General features: G+C 38.4%; 4 protein-coding genes and 1 long non-coding RNA gene across 10 annotated transcripts in view; 2 read left to right on the forward strand and 3 right to left on the reverse strand.

The window, feature by feature from the left end:
* LOC137174207 (Fc receptor-like protein 5) overlaps positions 1 to 5,448 on the reverse strand; it is a 48,886-nt gene extending 43,438 nt beyond the window's left edge. Inside the window, exons 1-4 of one of the 3 annotated variants that reach the window (XR_010925306.1) lie at positions 5,312 to 5,447; positions 3,506 to 3,772; positions 2,677 to 2,937; positions 2,118 to 2,237 (exon numbers count right to left, since the gene is read on the reverse strand). Coding sequence is in view for 2 of the 3 variants with exons in the window: in XM_067579381.1 (XP_067435482.1) it covers positions 2,677 to 2,937; positions 3,506 to 3,772; positions 5,312 to 5,342 (559 nt within the window). In the remaining variant the exon portion in view is untranslated. Of the gene's footprint in view, positions 1 to 2,117; positions 2,238 to 2,676; positions 2,938 to 3,505; positions 3,773 to 5,311 lie in introns of all 3 variants that reach the window. The other 2 variants (XM_067579381.1, XM_067579382.1) reach the window with 2 other exon arrangements.
* Positions 1 to 16,679, forward strand: part of LOC137174193 (zinc finger protein 850-like) — a 343,824-nt gene that overhangs the window by 115,504 nt on the left and 211,641 nt on the right. The gene's annotated exons all lie outside the window — the stretch shown is intronic.
* Positions 6,373 to 10,601, forward strand: LOC137174219 (uncharacterized). 2 transcript variants are annotated; one of them, XR_010925314.1, is made up of 4 exons: positions 6,373 to 6,716; positions 8,185 to 8,295; positions 9,386 to 9,549; positions 9,660 to 10,601. It is a non-coding gene; the product is annotated as an uncharacterized lncRNA (long non-coding RNA). The 2 variants fall into 2 exon arrangements; XR_010925313.1 differs by having other exon boundaries at positions 6,374 to 6,716; positions 9,347 to 9,549.
* On the reverse strand, positions 7,274 to 11,810 carry LOC137174206 (Fc receptor-like protein 5). Its single transcript, XM_067579379.1, has 5 exons — positions 11,734 to 11,810; positions 10,848 to 11,153; positions 9,651 to 9,893; positions 9,361 to 9,504; positions 7,274 to 9,213 (listed from the first exon to the last, which is right to left on the reverse strand). The coding sequence occupies exons 1-5, from the start codon at positions 11,762 to 11,764 to the stop codon at positions 9,149 to 9,151; spliced, it is 789 nt and encodes a 262-aa protein (XP_067435480.1). The 5' UTR covers positions 11,765 to 11,810; the 3' UTR covers positions 7,274 to 9,148.
* The window catches only part of LOC137174196 (butyrophilin subfamily 3 member A2-like), a 69,074-nt gene continuing 66,860 nt past the window's right edge, over positions 14,466 to 16,679 (reverse strand). For all 3 annotated transcript variants that reach the window (XM_067579365.1, XM_067579367.1, XM_067579366.1), the window contains exon 8: positions 14,466 to 15,787. In XM_067579365.1, coding sequence (XP_067435466.1) covers positions 15,081 to 15,787 — 707 coding nt within the window. In that variant the 3' untranslated portion in view covers positions 14,466 to 15,080. The remainder of the gene's footprint in view (positions 15,788 to 16,679) is intronic.

Here is a 16,679-nt window from a genome sequence, read left to right on the forward strand (position 1 = left end):
TGAGGTTCTGGTAGGGGGCGTTGATGCACAATGAACTTTTAGTTTTGCTGTCTTTTCACTTCCTGATTCCTACCTATGTTGCTGTGACAACCGGCTCTGTTGCTGTTAACCTTGTCAACCACAACCACAGCTACTGTTTCACAACATGAGACAAGTGGGTCAGCTGACTCTCTCTCACTGGTTTCCTGGTATCACAATCACCATGGTAACCTGTGTTGCTCTTCAGCAGGTTAACTTCAGACGATCAGATCAAAGTCAGTTAACAGTCTGACTAATGACCAGTAAAATCACTGGAAATAATCAGAGTTGTTATTCCTACATGATGCCTACATGGACATAAGTACAAAGTTTACAATAAAGTGACATTAAATGTTTTATAGGTTAGTAGAATCACCTGCTGTTCCAGGTTTTACATTCTGGTTTTAAACAGAGCTTCTAACATTAGTTCATGTCATCACTGAAGGGATTCCTGATAGTTTCTCTGCTTTTACACTTTGTCATTTATTAGAAAAATAATCCAAACGCTGTTGATTACCTCCGTGAATTATAAATGCCACATCTCTTGTCTGCTTTGGCAGCAGAAACAGTCTTACATTCTTAATATGCATCATAATAGTTTGTTCAGCAACATGACCATGTTGGAAAATGCCAAACATATTTAAAAAGACACATAAACACAAGACATATAATAATTCCCACTTACTTATAGCCTTACTTTTAATATTTTTAAATTATTTCTAGTGTTTCTACAGCTTCTTATCCTGATTTAGTTGTGTGATTATGTTGTTTACATTTCATCTCCTTGAATATCACATTTTGCTGCCAGAATTGCTGATTTTCCCGCAGCTATCACATTTAATCTCATATTATATGAAGTACTTTATTCATGGTGCTGATGATGTTGCTTGTAGTTAAGAACTCTGCCTGTTCACAGAGATAATTGATAAGCAGCTTCATGGTCCTGGTTATCCAGGATCACCAGTGTTAGGCTCAGTGAAGTCAGGTGACCCAAAGAGAGTCAGACTAAGTTGAACTTGCTTCGGGATACAGGTCACGTATGGCCTATACCCATGTGACTCGTCCTCTAGAACCAGTACACAGCATGTAGAAAGTCTTCAAAGTATAGAAGAAGAAAGGGATTTCTGAAGAATTTGAACTCAACAGGCTGAAATGCTAACAATGTTTCTGAAGTTTAGAAGAATATTCAACTTCTCATTTTAAGACTTGAATTCATGAATTTCTGAAATAAAACATTATGGTTGACCCTGACCTCTGACCCCCTGTGGAGGGGATCAACAGAAACATCAATGTCAATACAGGAATAAACTTCAGTCCCAGCCAAAAGTCGGCATCCCGTCTAATGTTTTGGTGAGTCCTGCACACAAACCAACAGACGTATCTCACTGTCAACTAACATAGCAATATCCCCAGTCCTTACCAGCAAAATGAGCTTTCACAATTATTGTCAACCCTTCCTTGTAAGTACGGCAATCCAAGAGTAATGTGTTCATCAAAGTTTGGCTGTTTCTTGTTCTTCTGAATGAAGAAACTGTACAGAAAACTTCACTGAATAGTTGCTTGTGTTCTTTATTGGTTATGATGCTTCAGCAAACTATTTATATTCTAACTGTTCACTCTTGACTTCTATAAAATCAGAAAGGTCAGTGGCAGGTTTGACTTGAGGGAAATTTACTTTTGAGTTAAATGTTTTTGTACTTTGTCAAGTTTCACCTCTTTTTTATTGATTATGGGACAGTTTTCAGTTTCAATATAAAACTTCCCAGATCGCTTGTTTCTGTCCTAAAATGAGCTTTGACAGTCGACACCTTCAGAATTCTAATTCAGTGCATTTTGTAATAGATTTTTTCTAGGCGACCTTCAATTCTACATATTTATAATTCATCATAAATCTTGAGTATAATTATTCAAGTCAAATATTTCTTCATTTTTTAATAGTTCTGGATATTCTGAAATGAAAAATATACAACATCCATATCTGAAGTTATTATAAGAGTTTGAGGGGCACAAATAAAATCAGGATAAAATACAGTTTTTGGTCTGGGACTGAAAGAGTTACCATATTCTGTTATTTTAAGGGTTTTCAGAGATGTTCTTACCTCAAGACCACCTTCAGTACATGTATATACACACAATGAAGATGACAATGAAGAGGATGAAGAGTAGGATGGTTCACACCAGCCTGAGAGGAGGAGTGTTAGGGACGCTTGAGTCCTGAACTGTGAGGAAGAAAGTGAACATCAGAAAAAATTTAGTGATTTTTCAAAATTTTCAAGTAGTACTATGTGAATATTCACAAAATAGCATGACTGAAAGAGAGTAAAGGCACATAAATATTTGGCGATAACTCAGATCTTGTAAGTCCACTGCATACCACACTGAGAGAGATGCGTCAAATAAAGTTTTTGCAATCTGTTTTAGACTTTAAGGCGCGTCAGACCAATAACTAGAAAGACAAACTAGAAAAATAACCCAAAGCAATAATTAGTTGTGGGGTTTTAATATAAGGAGAGTCTCCAGAAACTGCTATGGCCTGCAAAGTGAGGGTCAAGTGACCAATGAAGACACCAGAAAGTGTCAAAGACAAATGTTTATTACTAAACACTGGAGCTGACCTCCTTTTATACACATGCTGTATTTAAAGAAGAATATCATCACCTCTCACAGCCAGGAAACTCTGTGGTGATTCTCCTTTTGTGGGATGTTTGCACTTGTAAAGGCCTTCGTCAGACTTGGACACTGTGTGGAGGGTCATCTGTCCCGCAGGCTGAGTCCCGATGAAAACACCATCTTTGTAGAAATCCGCAGAGAAATTTGAAGTTGAGCTCTCCGCAAATGTTTCTTTGTAGGAACAGCGAAGGGTCACTTTATCTCCTTCTGTTACAGGAAGTACAGGACTCTCCAGGAACACAACACCCTCTGAAGTACAGAAAAAAATGACCAATGATCATTTCTTTTGTTTTTCAATCCTTAGTTGCAGATATTTTTCTTAAAAAAAAGACTGTTCTGTGTCAGTGCTAATATCAACACTATTGTCTTATAAATAGTGTAAAGATAAAGCAAACATTCTGTCTTTTGTGAATTCCCATGAAAACAACTGACATTAAAAACTGAAACTAAAAAAAAAGGAACAGTAAGTGTTGTTGTTCTGCATTATGAGTACTTGTAGCTTCACACTTTAACAAGTGACATTTTCAATGCAGGACATATGTTCATATTGGAGCATTGCTAATTTTAAATTAAGTTAATAGTTTTTCAACAAGCAGTAGCCCACATTTTACCAAGCCAGAGTACATTTCTGTGGTTTATCATTTTTTATATGGCAAAAAAACATGACAAAATCATTTTTGACTGACTTGAATGTGTTTGGGCTTTGTAGGGCAGAGATGACGGCATGGCTTAATGTTGCATACAGAGTTTATGACAGAATGTTAAAGTTTTAACTTCCACACACAAGCTGCAAGAAAATTTGGCATTGCAAACTTACTGCTCACTGTGATGTTTATAGCGTTGCTGCACTCCCCACGCTCAGACTCACACCAGTACAGTCCACTGTCTAACGTGCAGACACCCCTAATGGTGCAGGTGGACCCATTTAAGCGACCCCAGCTGACCTCACATGAATGAGACGACCCAGAGGAAGTGTTTCTCTTCACTGTCCAGCCGTTGGAGTTCCCTGGCGTTGCGCAGGTCAGAGAGATGTACTCATATCGAAAGAACTGAGTTCTTTCAGGATGGATGATCAGTGTGGCTGCTGCAGGTTCATACAGGAGATGTCAGATGCTATTTTGAAACTATCAAGTTGAAATGCTGTTGTGGTTGTTTGTTATCAGAAAACCTTATGTGCTCTTTCTTATAAAAAGCTATGATGTGGTCAGAACTGTGCGAGTCAGCCTGCTGGTGCTGGGCTGACATCACATTGTGAAATCATCAACCACTTGAAGGTGTTAGAGATGAAACTTGCATGACAGTGATGTGAGTTTAATGTTAAACCATGCATTTAAAATGCTCTTTCATCTAAATCTAACATCTTTAATGCATGTTAGATGACTGTGAGCTGCTTTAGAGAACTGTAATCATTTTATTTTCAGAAAATGTAAATCTAATTTACCAGCGATCATCTCACACATACAAAATATATATTTTCTCACATACCCCTAGTGTTATCTAGCCATTCAGAGAACTTTGGTTTTTACTGGATACTATAATATTATTTTCCACAAAAAAAACTTTCCATAGTGAGGAGTACTGTATTGGTATGCTGTTCTGGAACATAATTTTTCAATGCATTGTATTGTATTGGTGTGGCGGCGGACATCTTAAAGACAGATAGCTCAAAACCTGGACAAATAAAGTCTAAAATGATCTACAAAGCCAGATACTGAGGTTAAGTGTAATTCAGATGCCCGGCCTGTTAATTAGCCTCATAAGGGAAATATACTGTGTATAATTTAGCAAGATTTGCTGGAATATCATGAAATGTTTGCTGTCTGTTGTTTGTGCCATCAGTTGAATAATTGTAATAGCAACCCTGTGACATGATATGAACATTTTAATGGTCATTAGATTTTGATTTCAAAAGGATAAAAGTATTTATAAACTTTTATTAAGTTACCCGTGACCTCACAGTAATTTCCAGGTGGTAAAATATCTATATCGACAGGCAGAATATTGATTCTAGACAATTCAGCAAAATAATATTCAATGCAAATGTTTTAAAATTATTTATGTCAATTGAAACAACAGTTATGGCAAATAAACTATGGTTAATGTTATATCTTTGTAATCTTTGTAAGAAAAGTGAATTTATGAAACTGACATGAAAGTACTCAATAACAGCAATATGGTTGCATTAATTTTTCAATTAGTCTCAAACTATTTTACCAAGCAATTACAATATTAAAACATTAAAATAAAGATTAACTGATAGAAAGTGAGAGAAAAAAGATTTCTCTATTTTACCAGCCAGTTATTGCAGATTGTATATTTGCAGCTTGGAATTGGACTCCAAGCAGAGATATTTGCCTTTAAAGTGTACAAATTTGCAAGCAAACTGTGATTTTTGGAATGATTTTAGCTGGAGATCAAAGTCAAAAATCTTCCCATGTCGCTAAAAGACATTTTTAGTCATAACATTTTATAGATTGGTAGGCACGTTTTCTCCCTGTGCTGCAAATCACAACTTTGCTAGCAGAGTGTAATGTTATAAATAAATTGAGAGGCTACAAATGGACAAAAAAAAAAAAAAAACAAGCTGCAGAGGAATTATTTGACAAAAAGTAAAATTTCTCACAGATCAAGAGGCAGAGGGGTGTGATCTCCATCCTGTCTGGATGCTGTCTCTGTTCCTTTGAATCACTTTCAGCCAGACATCTACCCACATCCTGAATTCACACTGGAAGTCAAACCTCTGCAGAAAAGCAGAACAAAAACACACACAAATTAACCCAGAAATGACACATATACAGTGCATTCAGAAAGTATTCAGACAACGTCACTTTTTATTATATCGCAGCCTTATGCTAAAATGGTTTAAATTAGTTTTTCCCCTCAATCTACACTCAGTGCCCCATTATGACAAAGCAAAAACAGGATTTTAGACATTTTTGCAAATGTATTAAAAAGGAAAATCTGAAATATCACATTGACAAAAGTATTCAGATCATTTACTCAGTACTTAGTTGAAGCACCTTTGGCAGCGTTTACAGCCTTGAGTCTTCTTGGGTATGACGCAACAAGCTTTGTACACCTGGATTTGGGGATTTTCTGCCATTCTTCTCCACAGATCCTCTCAGACTCTGTCAGGTTGGATGGGGACCGTCAGTGGACAGCCATTTTCAGGTCTCTCCAGAGATGTTCAATTGGGTTCAGGTCAGGGCTCTAGCTGGGCCTCTCAAGGACATTCACAGAGTCGTCCCTAAGCTACTCCTGTGTTGTCTTGGCTGTGTGCTTAGGGTCATTGTCCTGTTGGAAGGTGAACCTTCGGCGCACTCTGAGGTCATGAGCACTCTGGACCAGGTTTTCATTAAGGATATCTATGTACGTTGCTCTGTTCAGCTTTCCCTCAACCCTGATGAGTCCCCCAGCCCCTGTCACTGAAAAACACCCTACAGCATGATGCTGTCACCACCATGCGTCACCGTTAGGATGGTATTGGGCACGTGATGAGCAATGCCTAGTTTCCTCCAGATATGACGCTTAGATGTCAGGTCTGAACAAACAGTTTAATCTCGGTGTCATCAGACCAGAGAATCTTGTTTCTCACAATCTGAGAGTCCTTAAGGTTCTTATTTGCAAACTCTAAGCAGGCGTTCCTGTGTCTTTCACTGAGGAGAGGCTTCTGTCGGGCCACTCTGCCATAAAGCCCAGATTGGTGGAGTGTTGCAGTGATGGTTGTCCTTCTGCAAGTTTCTCACATCTCCACACAGGATCTCTGGAGCTCAGCCAGAGTGACCATCAGGTTCTTGGTCACCTCTCTTACCAAGGCCCTTCTCCCCCAATTGCTCAGTTTGGCTGGGTGGCCAGCTCAAGGAAGCATCCTGGTTGTTCCAAACTTCCTCCATTTAACCCTCCTGTTGTCCTTGGGTCAACAGGAGGAGCCTCTGATGAGTAAATCAAATCCAGCTGAGAGTCATCTGAACGCTTCAATGGAAGAGATACAACTGAAGGAAATCTGACCTTTTGTACAAAGGAGTTAGGTTGGTAAATGCCACAAATTTGCTTAAATTTGATTGCTGACCTAGAAATTGTGCAGAATCTTAAATATTTCTTCTTCATTTTACATGAATTCTCAAACTTTCTAATGCAATCCAATACAACACCTCTGCCATGAATTCTACTTTTACGAAGCTTATACATTTTCAGTTTCTGTTGACATTGTCAGAAAGGTGGAAATGGAATGATACTTATGTTTAGTGATCTTCTTATCACATAGAGCTTTTACCAAGTAGTTTTAATATATCTAAATTTTAAATGATAAAAGAAGAAAAATGCTAAATGCAAGGCTCTGACAAATTACCTGTTTGCTGTTTAGGTTCGGGGATGGAAGATCTGGTAGTGTGTCTGGAGCTGTACACCTGATGTTCGCGTTGGAATCAGTAAACCAAACATGATGACGAATGATCAATCAAATTAAAATCAATTAAATTATAGTTTCTTATGTTTAAAATTTGACCACTTCACCATCATGCCCCAGTTATGTTGCACTGCATTCTAGTAACACGTCAGTATATACCAGGAAAAGCAGCGACAGTGATAGATTTGCAATAGATTTATTGCATATTTTTAGCCACAGAACACAACAAAGAACAATTTCACTCAGCAGCCAAACCACCAGAGTTTCAAATCACGCTACAAAATATGCAAAATATAGTCATTCCTTACTCCGTCCCACATCAAAATCTTAAATTTCTAAAATTTACCAGAACAGATAGTGCTACTTATTTTGTATGTAGATAATGTCTCTAAGAAGCTTTAGTCATTTTACATTATTTTCAGTTTAAATTGGACGTGTTTTTAGTACAAACGTTGGCCTATTTGTGGGTTTTTAAGTGGGACATCTCATTGTTTCCACTTCTGAGAATTGAGACTCATCTAGTTTCAGCACAGATAATCTCACCACGATCTACCCACACAGAAAGCCTGAAAAGGCTGATTCAATAAATCTCTGGCACTAAATGCACTGTATTGTAACATTTATATGAGAATGAGAGAAAAGAATAAACTGCTAAAAGGCAATTTTACAGTAGTTATCTGTTTCTGTTAAAACGATGCCTTTCCAATTTAGTTTTGACCTTTTCAGATTAGTTCTACAATTGCACGTACTTTCATGTTTTGAGTAAATTCTCTGTCAGTCATTTCCTGCAAAGTTGACATTTTGTTGATTCGGGGTTTCCACTGGAAAGAGAGGAAATGTCAAAAGGAAAAAAAAAACAAAGACCAACAGTAGGCACCTGGACTAAAACTTCACACCTCAAACACTTTGCAAGATGAAAACAACTTTGACAACTGTGTATACCCCAAACCACGAACTGTCTCTAAAAACAAACACTCCTCTCACAACCCCTCCGTTTCCTTTTCACACACAACAACAGCAGCAGCAGCAGCAGCAGCAGATTGCAACCAGCTGATAACTCTTCCCCTCCCTCTCCCCTTCCAAACATGTAGAAGAACCTGTGGTGGTCGTTTTGGGCTACTGTATATACATGGAGGTGCAATATGGCAGACTCTGTGGAAGAGGACCCGCTCCCTATGTAGATATGAAAGGCTCATTCTAAGGTAACAAAAACACAACAGTTCTTAGTTTCAGGTGATTATGCACTAATTAAAATATACTTATGAATATTTATATTCCATTTTTGCCAATATTTCTGCCAATAGATCCTCCTAAATCTTACACACTGGTCCTTTACATGGCCCAATCAAAAACTTTGGTTCAACAGCCAATCACAGATGTTTGTAAAGCAGAAAAAAACATGAGAAAGTTTACTTTTAGTCTCACATAATCGTTATTTATGCCTGAATTTATATCTTGTACTTGCATTGCTTAAATCAAAATTTTTTTTGGATGAAATAAGGTTGATGTTGCGGATCTAGCTTAGATTTTTTTTGAAAAAAGTGTTTTGTTTCTTGCTCCTTCAGTTGGATGTTGTTCTCTTCTCTGTGCAGAATGATGTATGTGCAGAGTTTGTTTTCACATTCATCTGCTGAAGGAGAAAAGTTTCTCTAGTTTGGAGCCAATCCTGGTCCAGTATGCAACTTATACAAGTGTGACGCGGAAACTTGAAGCCTCCAGTGCACAAACACTGAGAATGGACTTCAGCGATGCAGGAGATCTTGTGTCGGTCATTGTGTGGGGTCTTTAAAGATTGCAGGACACAACAAAATATGATTTATATTTAATCAGGATTCAGTGGTCAGTAGTTGTAAGGTGTTCAGCATGTCTAAGAGAACATAAGCATTTGTAAACTCTTTTTGGATGATCACTACAGTCTTGAACTGTTGAATCTGCTGCTGTCAAGTATCAAATATGGCAGATAATTAAACTCAATACTGCTGGTCAGATTGAATGTCCAGAACATCCTGCAGTGCAGCATCACATGATGCAGAACTGCTTTACCAGTTTGTAGGACTACACAACTATTTCCATAATGATGTCATTGCTTCCTCTTCTGTCTGGCTCCGGACGAGCTGCTGCTGTGAGCAGAAGGAGATAAACAACATCAGTGGCTACGTTTATATTAAAGTTATTATTAATCATCAGTAATAATCAGTGAAGGTTTTACTCAGATTAAGATGTTTCTTTTAAAACCATTTCAATCTGTTTCAGAGCAAAGTTCTTACCTCTGTTCCTGTCTCTGTACATGAGTCCCAATAAGATGGTGGACAGCAAGTAAGGTATTCCCACCCCCAGGTGACACACAAGTCTGGAGACAGAAACTGAACACGAAGCTGCATCCGGAGCTGGAGATGAAGGTGGAAGAGAAGCTGTGAAGAGAAATAAATTCAATGATGCGATAAAGAACTGTCCCAGTAAGTAAAATAAAGGAACTCTCGCATTTCATTATTGTTGTTCTCATATGTGTGGTATTTTTGCTAGCATTAGTCAGCTTTAAGAAAACCATTTATCTCACCTTCAACAGCCAGCCAGCTGCCTATTGATTCTACACCTGAAGAGGAGCTGCACATGTAGAGACCTTCATCAGTTTTGGAAACATGCTGGATAGTCATCTCTCCTGTTGAACTCTTTCCAATGGGGCGGCCATCTTTATAGAAGATAAACTTGGGGTTGGGGCTGCTCTCACCTTTGCAGCCCAGAATCACAGCAGCTCCCTCTGACACTGGCATAGCAGGACTCTCCAGGATCACAGTACGATCTTAAGAAAAGAAATTTGCAACTTAAAAATTGTGATTTTACATCAGAATCACATCCAACATACTACATATTTGTTATAATAGTTGGATTTACAGTCTAAAATAACTTCAAAACTAATAGCAGATAAAATGTGACACTCTATTTTTTCATCTTGAGATTTCAATCAAGGGTTCACTTACTTCAAATACAACATTCAATTTGAAACAAAACTCTGAAGTTTCAATAAGCATAAAAAATGATAAGCAACTTTAACGAAATCTGTACATTGTTTGGCTGTTGCCATTTGCCACCATTCAAAGGTCGACTGCAACTTTCTAAAGCAGTAAATTATGTAGTTTTCAGTGCTCCAGAACCAGAGGAAGCTTCCTGAAGCTGGCAAATCAGATCAGAGGAGGGGGGCCATAAAGAGACTTGAGCTAAAACGGGCTGTTTCAGACAGAAGCTGAACTAAGGGGCTGCAAGTTTTTTGAACTGTAAATCATGCAAAGATATTCCAGTAGAGCCCCAGAATATAAATATAAATTAAATAAAATCTGTTTTTCCTGTTTTTTAGGCTTTATATCTTATATTACAGTTGTACGTATTTTGTCACTAACATACATAACATTGGCATATATTTTCTTTCAGAATGAAAAATCAACTCCCGACCAAAACTATCTAATAAATTCCCCATAAGTGCTGAAAGTGTGCAGGATTTGATTTATTGTTTTGTTTTAATCTCTTTCACTCTTGCATATTTTCTTTAAAACATAGCAGCAGTGTCACAAAGCTCCTGTCAGCTCCACAAATGTCCTTGTAAGATCTTGAAATGGGGCTTCTGGTAAAGTTCAACTTTGTGATTTAAAACTTGTCAGACATGGATTCTGATGTAAAATTTGTAAATGTGGTTTTAAGTTGAACTCAAGCCAGCATGAAAGTAAACATCACCACTTGTTTTAAGTGTTGTGTGCAGTACCAGTGGTGGTGATGTTGACGCCGCTGCTCTGCTCCCCGTCTGGAGACTCACACCAGTAAACCCCGGTATCGGTTGGGTAGATGTTTCTGATGATGCAGATCGAGCCCGAGGAGGTGAAGCCCCAGCCGGAGGAGCAGGTTCTGACTCCGCCGTCCAGCGTTTTCCTCTTCACCTTCCAGCCGGTGGAGTTGAGCTGATCCTCGCAGCTCAGAGAGACGGTGTTGTACCTGAAGAACTGAGACCTGTCAGGGCTGACCTGCAGGTAGGCTGCAGGGATGGAGGAGGAAGGGATAAAACTAAGGGAAACTGAAAGAAAAGGAGGGAAGGAGAAAAGAAGAGAAGACAAACAACAGGTGGAAAGAAGGAAAGAAAGAAGCAAACATAGAAGTGACGAGAATGGGCATTAGGGAGATGAAAATAAGGAAGAAAATAGTAAGAAAAGAAAGGAAGAAAGTAAAATAAGTAAGGAAAGAAGACAAAGATGAAAACAGGAAGAAGGCAGAGGAAATTCGAAATGTATAAAGGAGCACATAGAAAGCACAAAAAGCAAGAAAAGGGTGTGAAAAGAAAGAAAACAGGAGATATGAAAAGGAGAATGAAAAATGAGAAAAGGGTATGAGGAATGCGAGAATTAAAAGGAATAAGGAAAGAAATAAAGAATTGAGCAAAGAGGAAAAAGGAGAGAAAGAGATGAGGGGTAGAAAAATAGCACGGGATGCAAGAACGAATCAACAAAGAGAAGAAATAAAGTGAAAAGATGATTATTTAATTCAAAAAGACACTAAAATATCTGTCAGCAGTATGTGGAGAGAATCCGACAAGTTTAAATAGAACTTCATTGCACACTAGTGAGATTTATTAAAGTAATGTCAGAGTTTGTACTCACACATCATCAAGCAGAACGGTGTTAACTGCATCCTGTCCCACCGCTATCTGGTGGACAGACAGACTGTTTGATCTGCGCACTTCCTCTCTGAAGAACTACACCCGCAGATACTCTCTCTCTCTCTGTTAGGTGTCATGGTAGCTGCTGGTGTGATTTCCTTCAGAATTTAGCAGCAAAACAAAAACCCTCCAGCGTAATAAGGCAATTTCATAGTTACTTATCAATACACAGTTAAAATGTGCCAAAAGTTGGGTGAGCTTTCCTCTGGAAGCCCAGTATTCATGTTAAATCATGTTTTGGCCTATAAAGAGGTCCTAAAGTGGGTATTAGGCTGTGCTATCATAAATCAACTGGGCCTCAAGGTAGTTGACACCATCTTCTAGCTCTGACCTAACTTATCTTTTAGCTGCCTTTAAATCCAACTGTCACCCAGCAAAGAGCAGATGATACAATGTTTCTGCTCAGGCTAAACTGCCATGGCTGCCCCAACTGGCTTGATAGGAAGTATTATCTTAATGCCATGGCCTGCTCAGTAGTCCAGCCGTCATCTCCATTACTTATCTAGCTTGACAATTTCTTACAAATAATTATATCAGAAAACGTTTTCTAACCTAGCATCCTTAAATCCTATCCTCACCCGAGCAAAGAGCAGACTCGGCATCAAGGCAGACCCAGCCTTACATCTACATTGTATTGCTCAGGCTAAACTACGATGGTTGACGCAGCTGGTTTGACAGGCAGTATCATTAGAATTAGAGCTGCAATGATTAGTTGATTATAATTAGTTGTTTTGAGTCATTTTTTAAGGAAAAAATTCAAATTCTCTGATTTCAGCTTCTTAAATGTGAATATTTTTCATTACTTTATATGTATCTATGACAGTAAACTAAATGTCTTTGGGTTGTGGACTGTTTTGGACAAAACAAGATATTTGAGAGACGTCACCTTGGGCTCTAATTAACTAATTGATTAATTGGGAAAATACTCAACCTAATATTAATGCCATGCCCTGATTAGGAGTCCAGCCGCCATCCTGACTTATCTAGCTCCGATAGTCTTACTAAGAGTTATATAACAAAACTTTCTCTGACCTAGCACACCTCTAAAGAGCCCTATCCTCACCCAAGCAAAGAGCAGATACTCGGCCTACAATTTCACTTAGGTTAATGGCCCAACTGGCTGTAAAGACAACTTCATCTGAATAACATGACCTGCTCAGTTGTCCAACATATATAGCTGGTTCCACTAGTCTTACCAATAACCACTAATCAACAAATAAGCAACCGCTCTTGGGTTTTTGGGTTAGGGTTATCCCCAACCCCAAACCCTAACCCTAACCCCAAACATAAAACCAGCACTAACAAGGTTAAGTTTTTTGCCACTTGGGGGCAGCACAATAAGCTGTAGTCATATCACTGACGTAATATCACCTTATAAAGTTGTTATTGTGAACGTGTTAGCAAACAGTCACTCATTTACACATCTAGTTGACATGGAGCAACACTCATTTGGAGTCGTGTTTCTGTCCACCTGGTGAATGTAACTCCAATATTAACTCTCCTTTAGCTCTGTTTTTACTCTCTACCAACTCCTGAGGGAAATATCTGGCTCTTTAGCTGCTAAATGCTCCACTATGTTCACCAGCTAGTCTACAGCTAACTGTGTCTGTTTGTCGTTTGGTGCTGAGCAGGTAGTGTACTGTGGCTTTTTAGAGCTTTTTCTCTGAAGACAACTGCCTGCTGCGGCCCAAAACAAAGCTATGACAGTGCTGAGAGTGAACCAAAACGGTTAAGTTGGGGGCCATAAAACCAAAACAATGAGCTGAAAGATGCTAAAAGATTGTGTAGAATTGAGAGGAACAGATAATTCTTCGTGGGATCATCATGCGTGACACCTTACACATTACACTGAGTCATTTCCTGTATTGATGATATAATAATATTGATCAGTCCAGCTTTAAAGACAAAACCACGTAGTAAGTGGCCAAAAGTGCTGCAGTTCCTTTTAACAATAACCAAAGATGCATTTGAACATCTTGCATTGTGTCATTTTATCCCAAATTACACCAAATGATAAAACAACATTGAAGCAGAAACTGCCAAATGAAATTTTAAAATATGATTTTTACTGATCAAAATCTCACGTTTCAATTCTGAAAATTTTTTCTTTTGGTCTTAGATTTTACTTCAACCTCATCAAAAACTATCAGAAAAGTTTTGAAAAGCTGACTACTGGTGGATGAAAACCTTCACCTAAGATCCAACACAAAAGCTAACAAAGAGTGCATTGTCATATTTAATCCACTAGGGGGTAGTCTTTATCTTTTTTGGGTCAAAGAGCTTTATTTCAACAGTGTGAAGTGGATATACAAAAGGACAGCTGTAAAAAAAAACAACAAATTAAAAAATGTTTCTATTTACAGAGTTTGTACAAATATTAGTAAGTATATAACATTTTCATTGAACATTTTCAGTAACACAAAAGGACTTTTCACATCACCCGTTTCTTTTCCTGGTGTGCAACCACCAAGAATTTATAGTGTATAGTCATTTTCATAGAAATATACTCTGAATAAACCAATGGTAATAATGCTTTAATAAATAATAATAATAATAGTAATAATAATAATAAAGTATGCACAGATATTGATTCAATGTTTTTTTTGTTTTACACATTCTTTCAGGTCGTTATCAGTAAATCCTTTTGTGCACAGACAATGTTCTTTTACATCATTTGTGAAAAACACTGGCAAAATTGTTGCATCTCAAGTATTTACAATTGTTTCGTTGCATATTTAAGACAATACCAGTTATTTCAATAAAAGAAGAGTGAAAGTACAAGAGGGCCAGTTTTTCCAGTGAAAAGGCAGTAGATAGTAAAATGAAATGTCCCCTTTTATGTGTTTTTGTTCTTTCAGTAATATGTTTTTTTAATTACATGCAAATAATTACACTTAAATAAAAACCCACACTGTTTGATTGACAGGTAATATCTCTGAGGTGCAGAACGGAAACATCAAAGCAGTGAATACAAGGTTAGTAGTTCACAGAGCTGTTAACATTAAAGGAATATTTTATTTTTTAAATACACTTATTTGTTACTTTTTTAGAGTTAGATGAGAAGATCAATATCACTCTCGTGTCTGCACGGTAAGTGAAAGCTGGAGCCAGCAGCCGGTTAGCTTATGACAGGGATGACAAAATAGAGTTTATACTCTCAATAACAACAATGTTTTAACATATATTCACCCAAATTATGTAAAATCATATATCTCACACACTGCTAGTGGTATCTAGCCGTGCTGATCGTTTTGCTCGTATTTGCCATGGTCGCCAGAATTCCAACTTTCACACTTCGTGATTTGCTTTGGGCTCTTTTTCTTCCGACACCAACAGCTCCATTTCTTCCGTCACATGTTCCAGGAGAGAGAAGCGGTTACTGTAGGAATGTCTGCGCTGAGTCTTGGGAATGTTTGGACGGGGCTGAACACAAGAGTCACTGTTTGAACGATCGACAGCACCTGGCATTTCCTTTGACGTGCTGGCTGAAGAGGAACTGAACAATGTATAGTTCAAATTAGCTGGACAGCTGTTCTTGCGATACTTTCTTTGAATCGGACGGCCATGTGCTGGGATGCTGTCTTGCCTTGAGATGTCACGTTTAGCTCCCTTGCTCTGAGGTAAGTTGACAGAAGGAGGGTTGCTGTCGGTTGAGGCCGTTGGTTTCGGATTGTGGTCGGTGGGTAAGTTTATGGCTTTAGGGCTGAGGTCAGAGGGCGGGCTGAAGGCTTTTGGTTCCAGGGAGGATTTGGAAGGACTGCAGAAAATCGTTGGCTGGGTGTGCTGGCATACGACAGTACTTAACCTAGATTTGCGGTCGTTCTGTAGTTTGAGGATGATCTTGTCTTTCTCACAAAGCTTCGATTTGAGGTCAGCCACCTCCTGTCTCAGCTGGTCCTCTATGTCTCTCTGCTTCAGGAGCAACTGACTTTCGGCATCACTCGTTGTACTTTCATCTGATGCCTGCCTGGCCACTGGCAGTTTTCGTCCCTCTGCTGTGTGAATAATAATAAAAAAAATCACCCTTAGTACTCACATTAATCTTTTGACAAAGGATAAGTCCAGTTTATTACAACTTAGAGCTCATTTTCTTAGGTTTAGCCACAGGTTCTGTCAGTTGTGATAACATTGTAATCACCAAGTTGATCACTGGGAAGAAAATATTAAGATCGGACAAGAAACAATCAGAAGATCAGTTACTTTAAACAAACAGGTCAGACAAACTTATTTGGAGGAGAAAACAAAGACGAACACTAAAAGTATCTCTCAATCGATCACAGTTTGCAGATGACTTCCTGCTTCAACTTTGTCCTAACCTACTTGCCATAGTTGTGCCCACACGGTTTTCCTGTGCAATAAAGGATTTTCATCAACATTTCAGGTGCACTCACTCTCTTTTCTTCAGCAATAAAAAAACACAACGACTGCACTGGTGTATGAGTGTTGCTTCAGGTACGAACGAAAAGATAAAATTCACTGCTTCAGTACAGATTCTTGAGTTTGAAGGATTTTCAGATGCCAAAACACTGCACAGTGATTCATACTTTGAGACAGGATTTTTCAACTCTGGAAAGTTATTGTGGTAGCAATTAATTTATCTCTCCTGGGCATCACAAATATCGTGTTCCCATCGCAAAGTCATCCACTAGGAATGTGCATCTGTGTATATTTTATTTGCGAACACAGGTGCCTTATTATAAAGCTGCATTCTTTTCTTGCAGCGACTTGTTACCAACTGGTCTGGTTACCATCTGTCTGCTTGTGTTTTTTCTCCATCTGACTTTGTTGTAGCGACACCGCTGTGCTCCCAAATCTCAGCAATCACACTGATGAGAACAATTTGATCATGACTAATAAAAATCATGGCCAAAACAAAGACAATAAGAC

This window comes from Thunnus thynnus, chromosome 22 (assembly GCF_963924715.1).
Source record: "Thunnus thynnus chromosome 22, fThuThy2.1, whole genome shotgun sequence".
In the NCBI taxonomy this organism is placed as follows: Eukaryota; Metazoa; Chordata; class Actinopteri; order Scombriformes; family Scombridae; genus Thunnus; species Thunnus thynnus.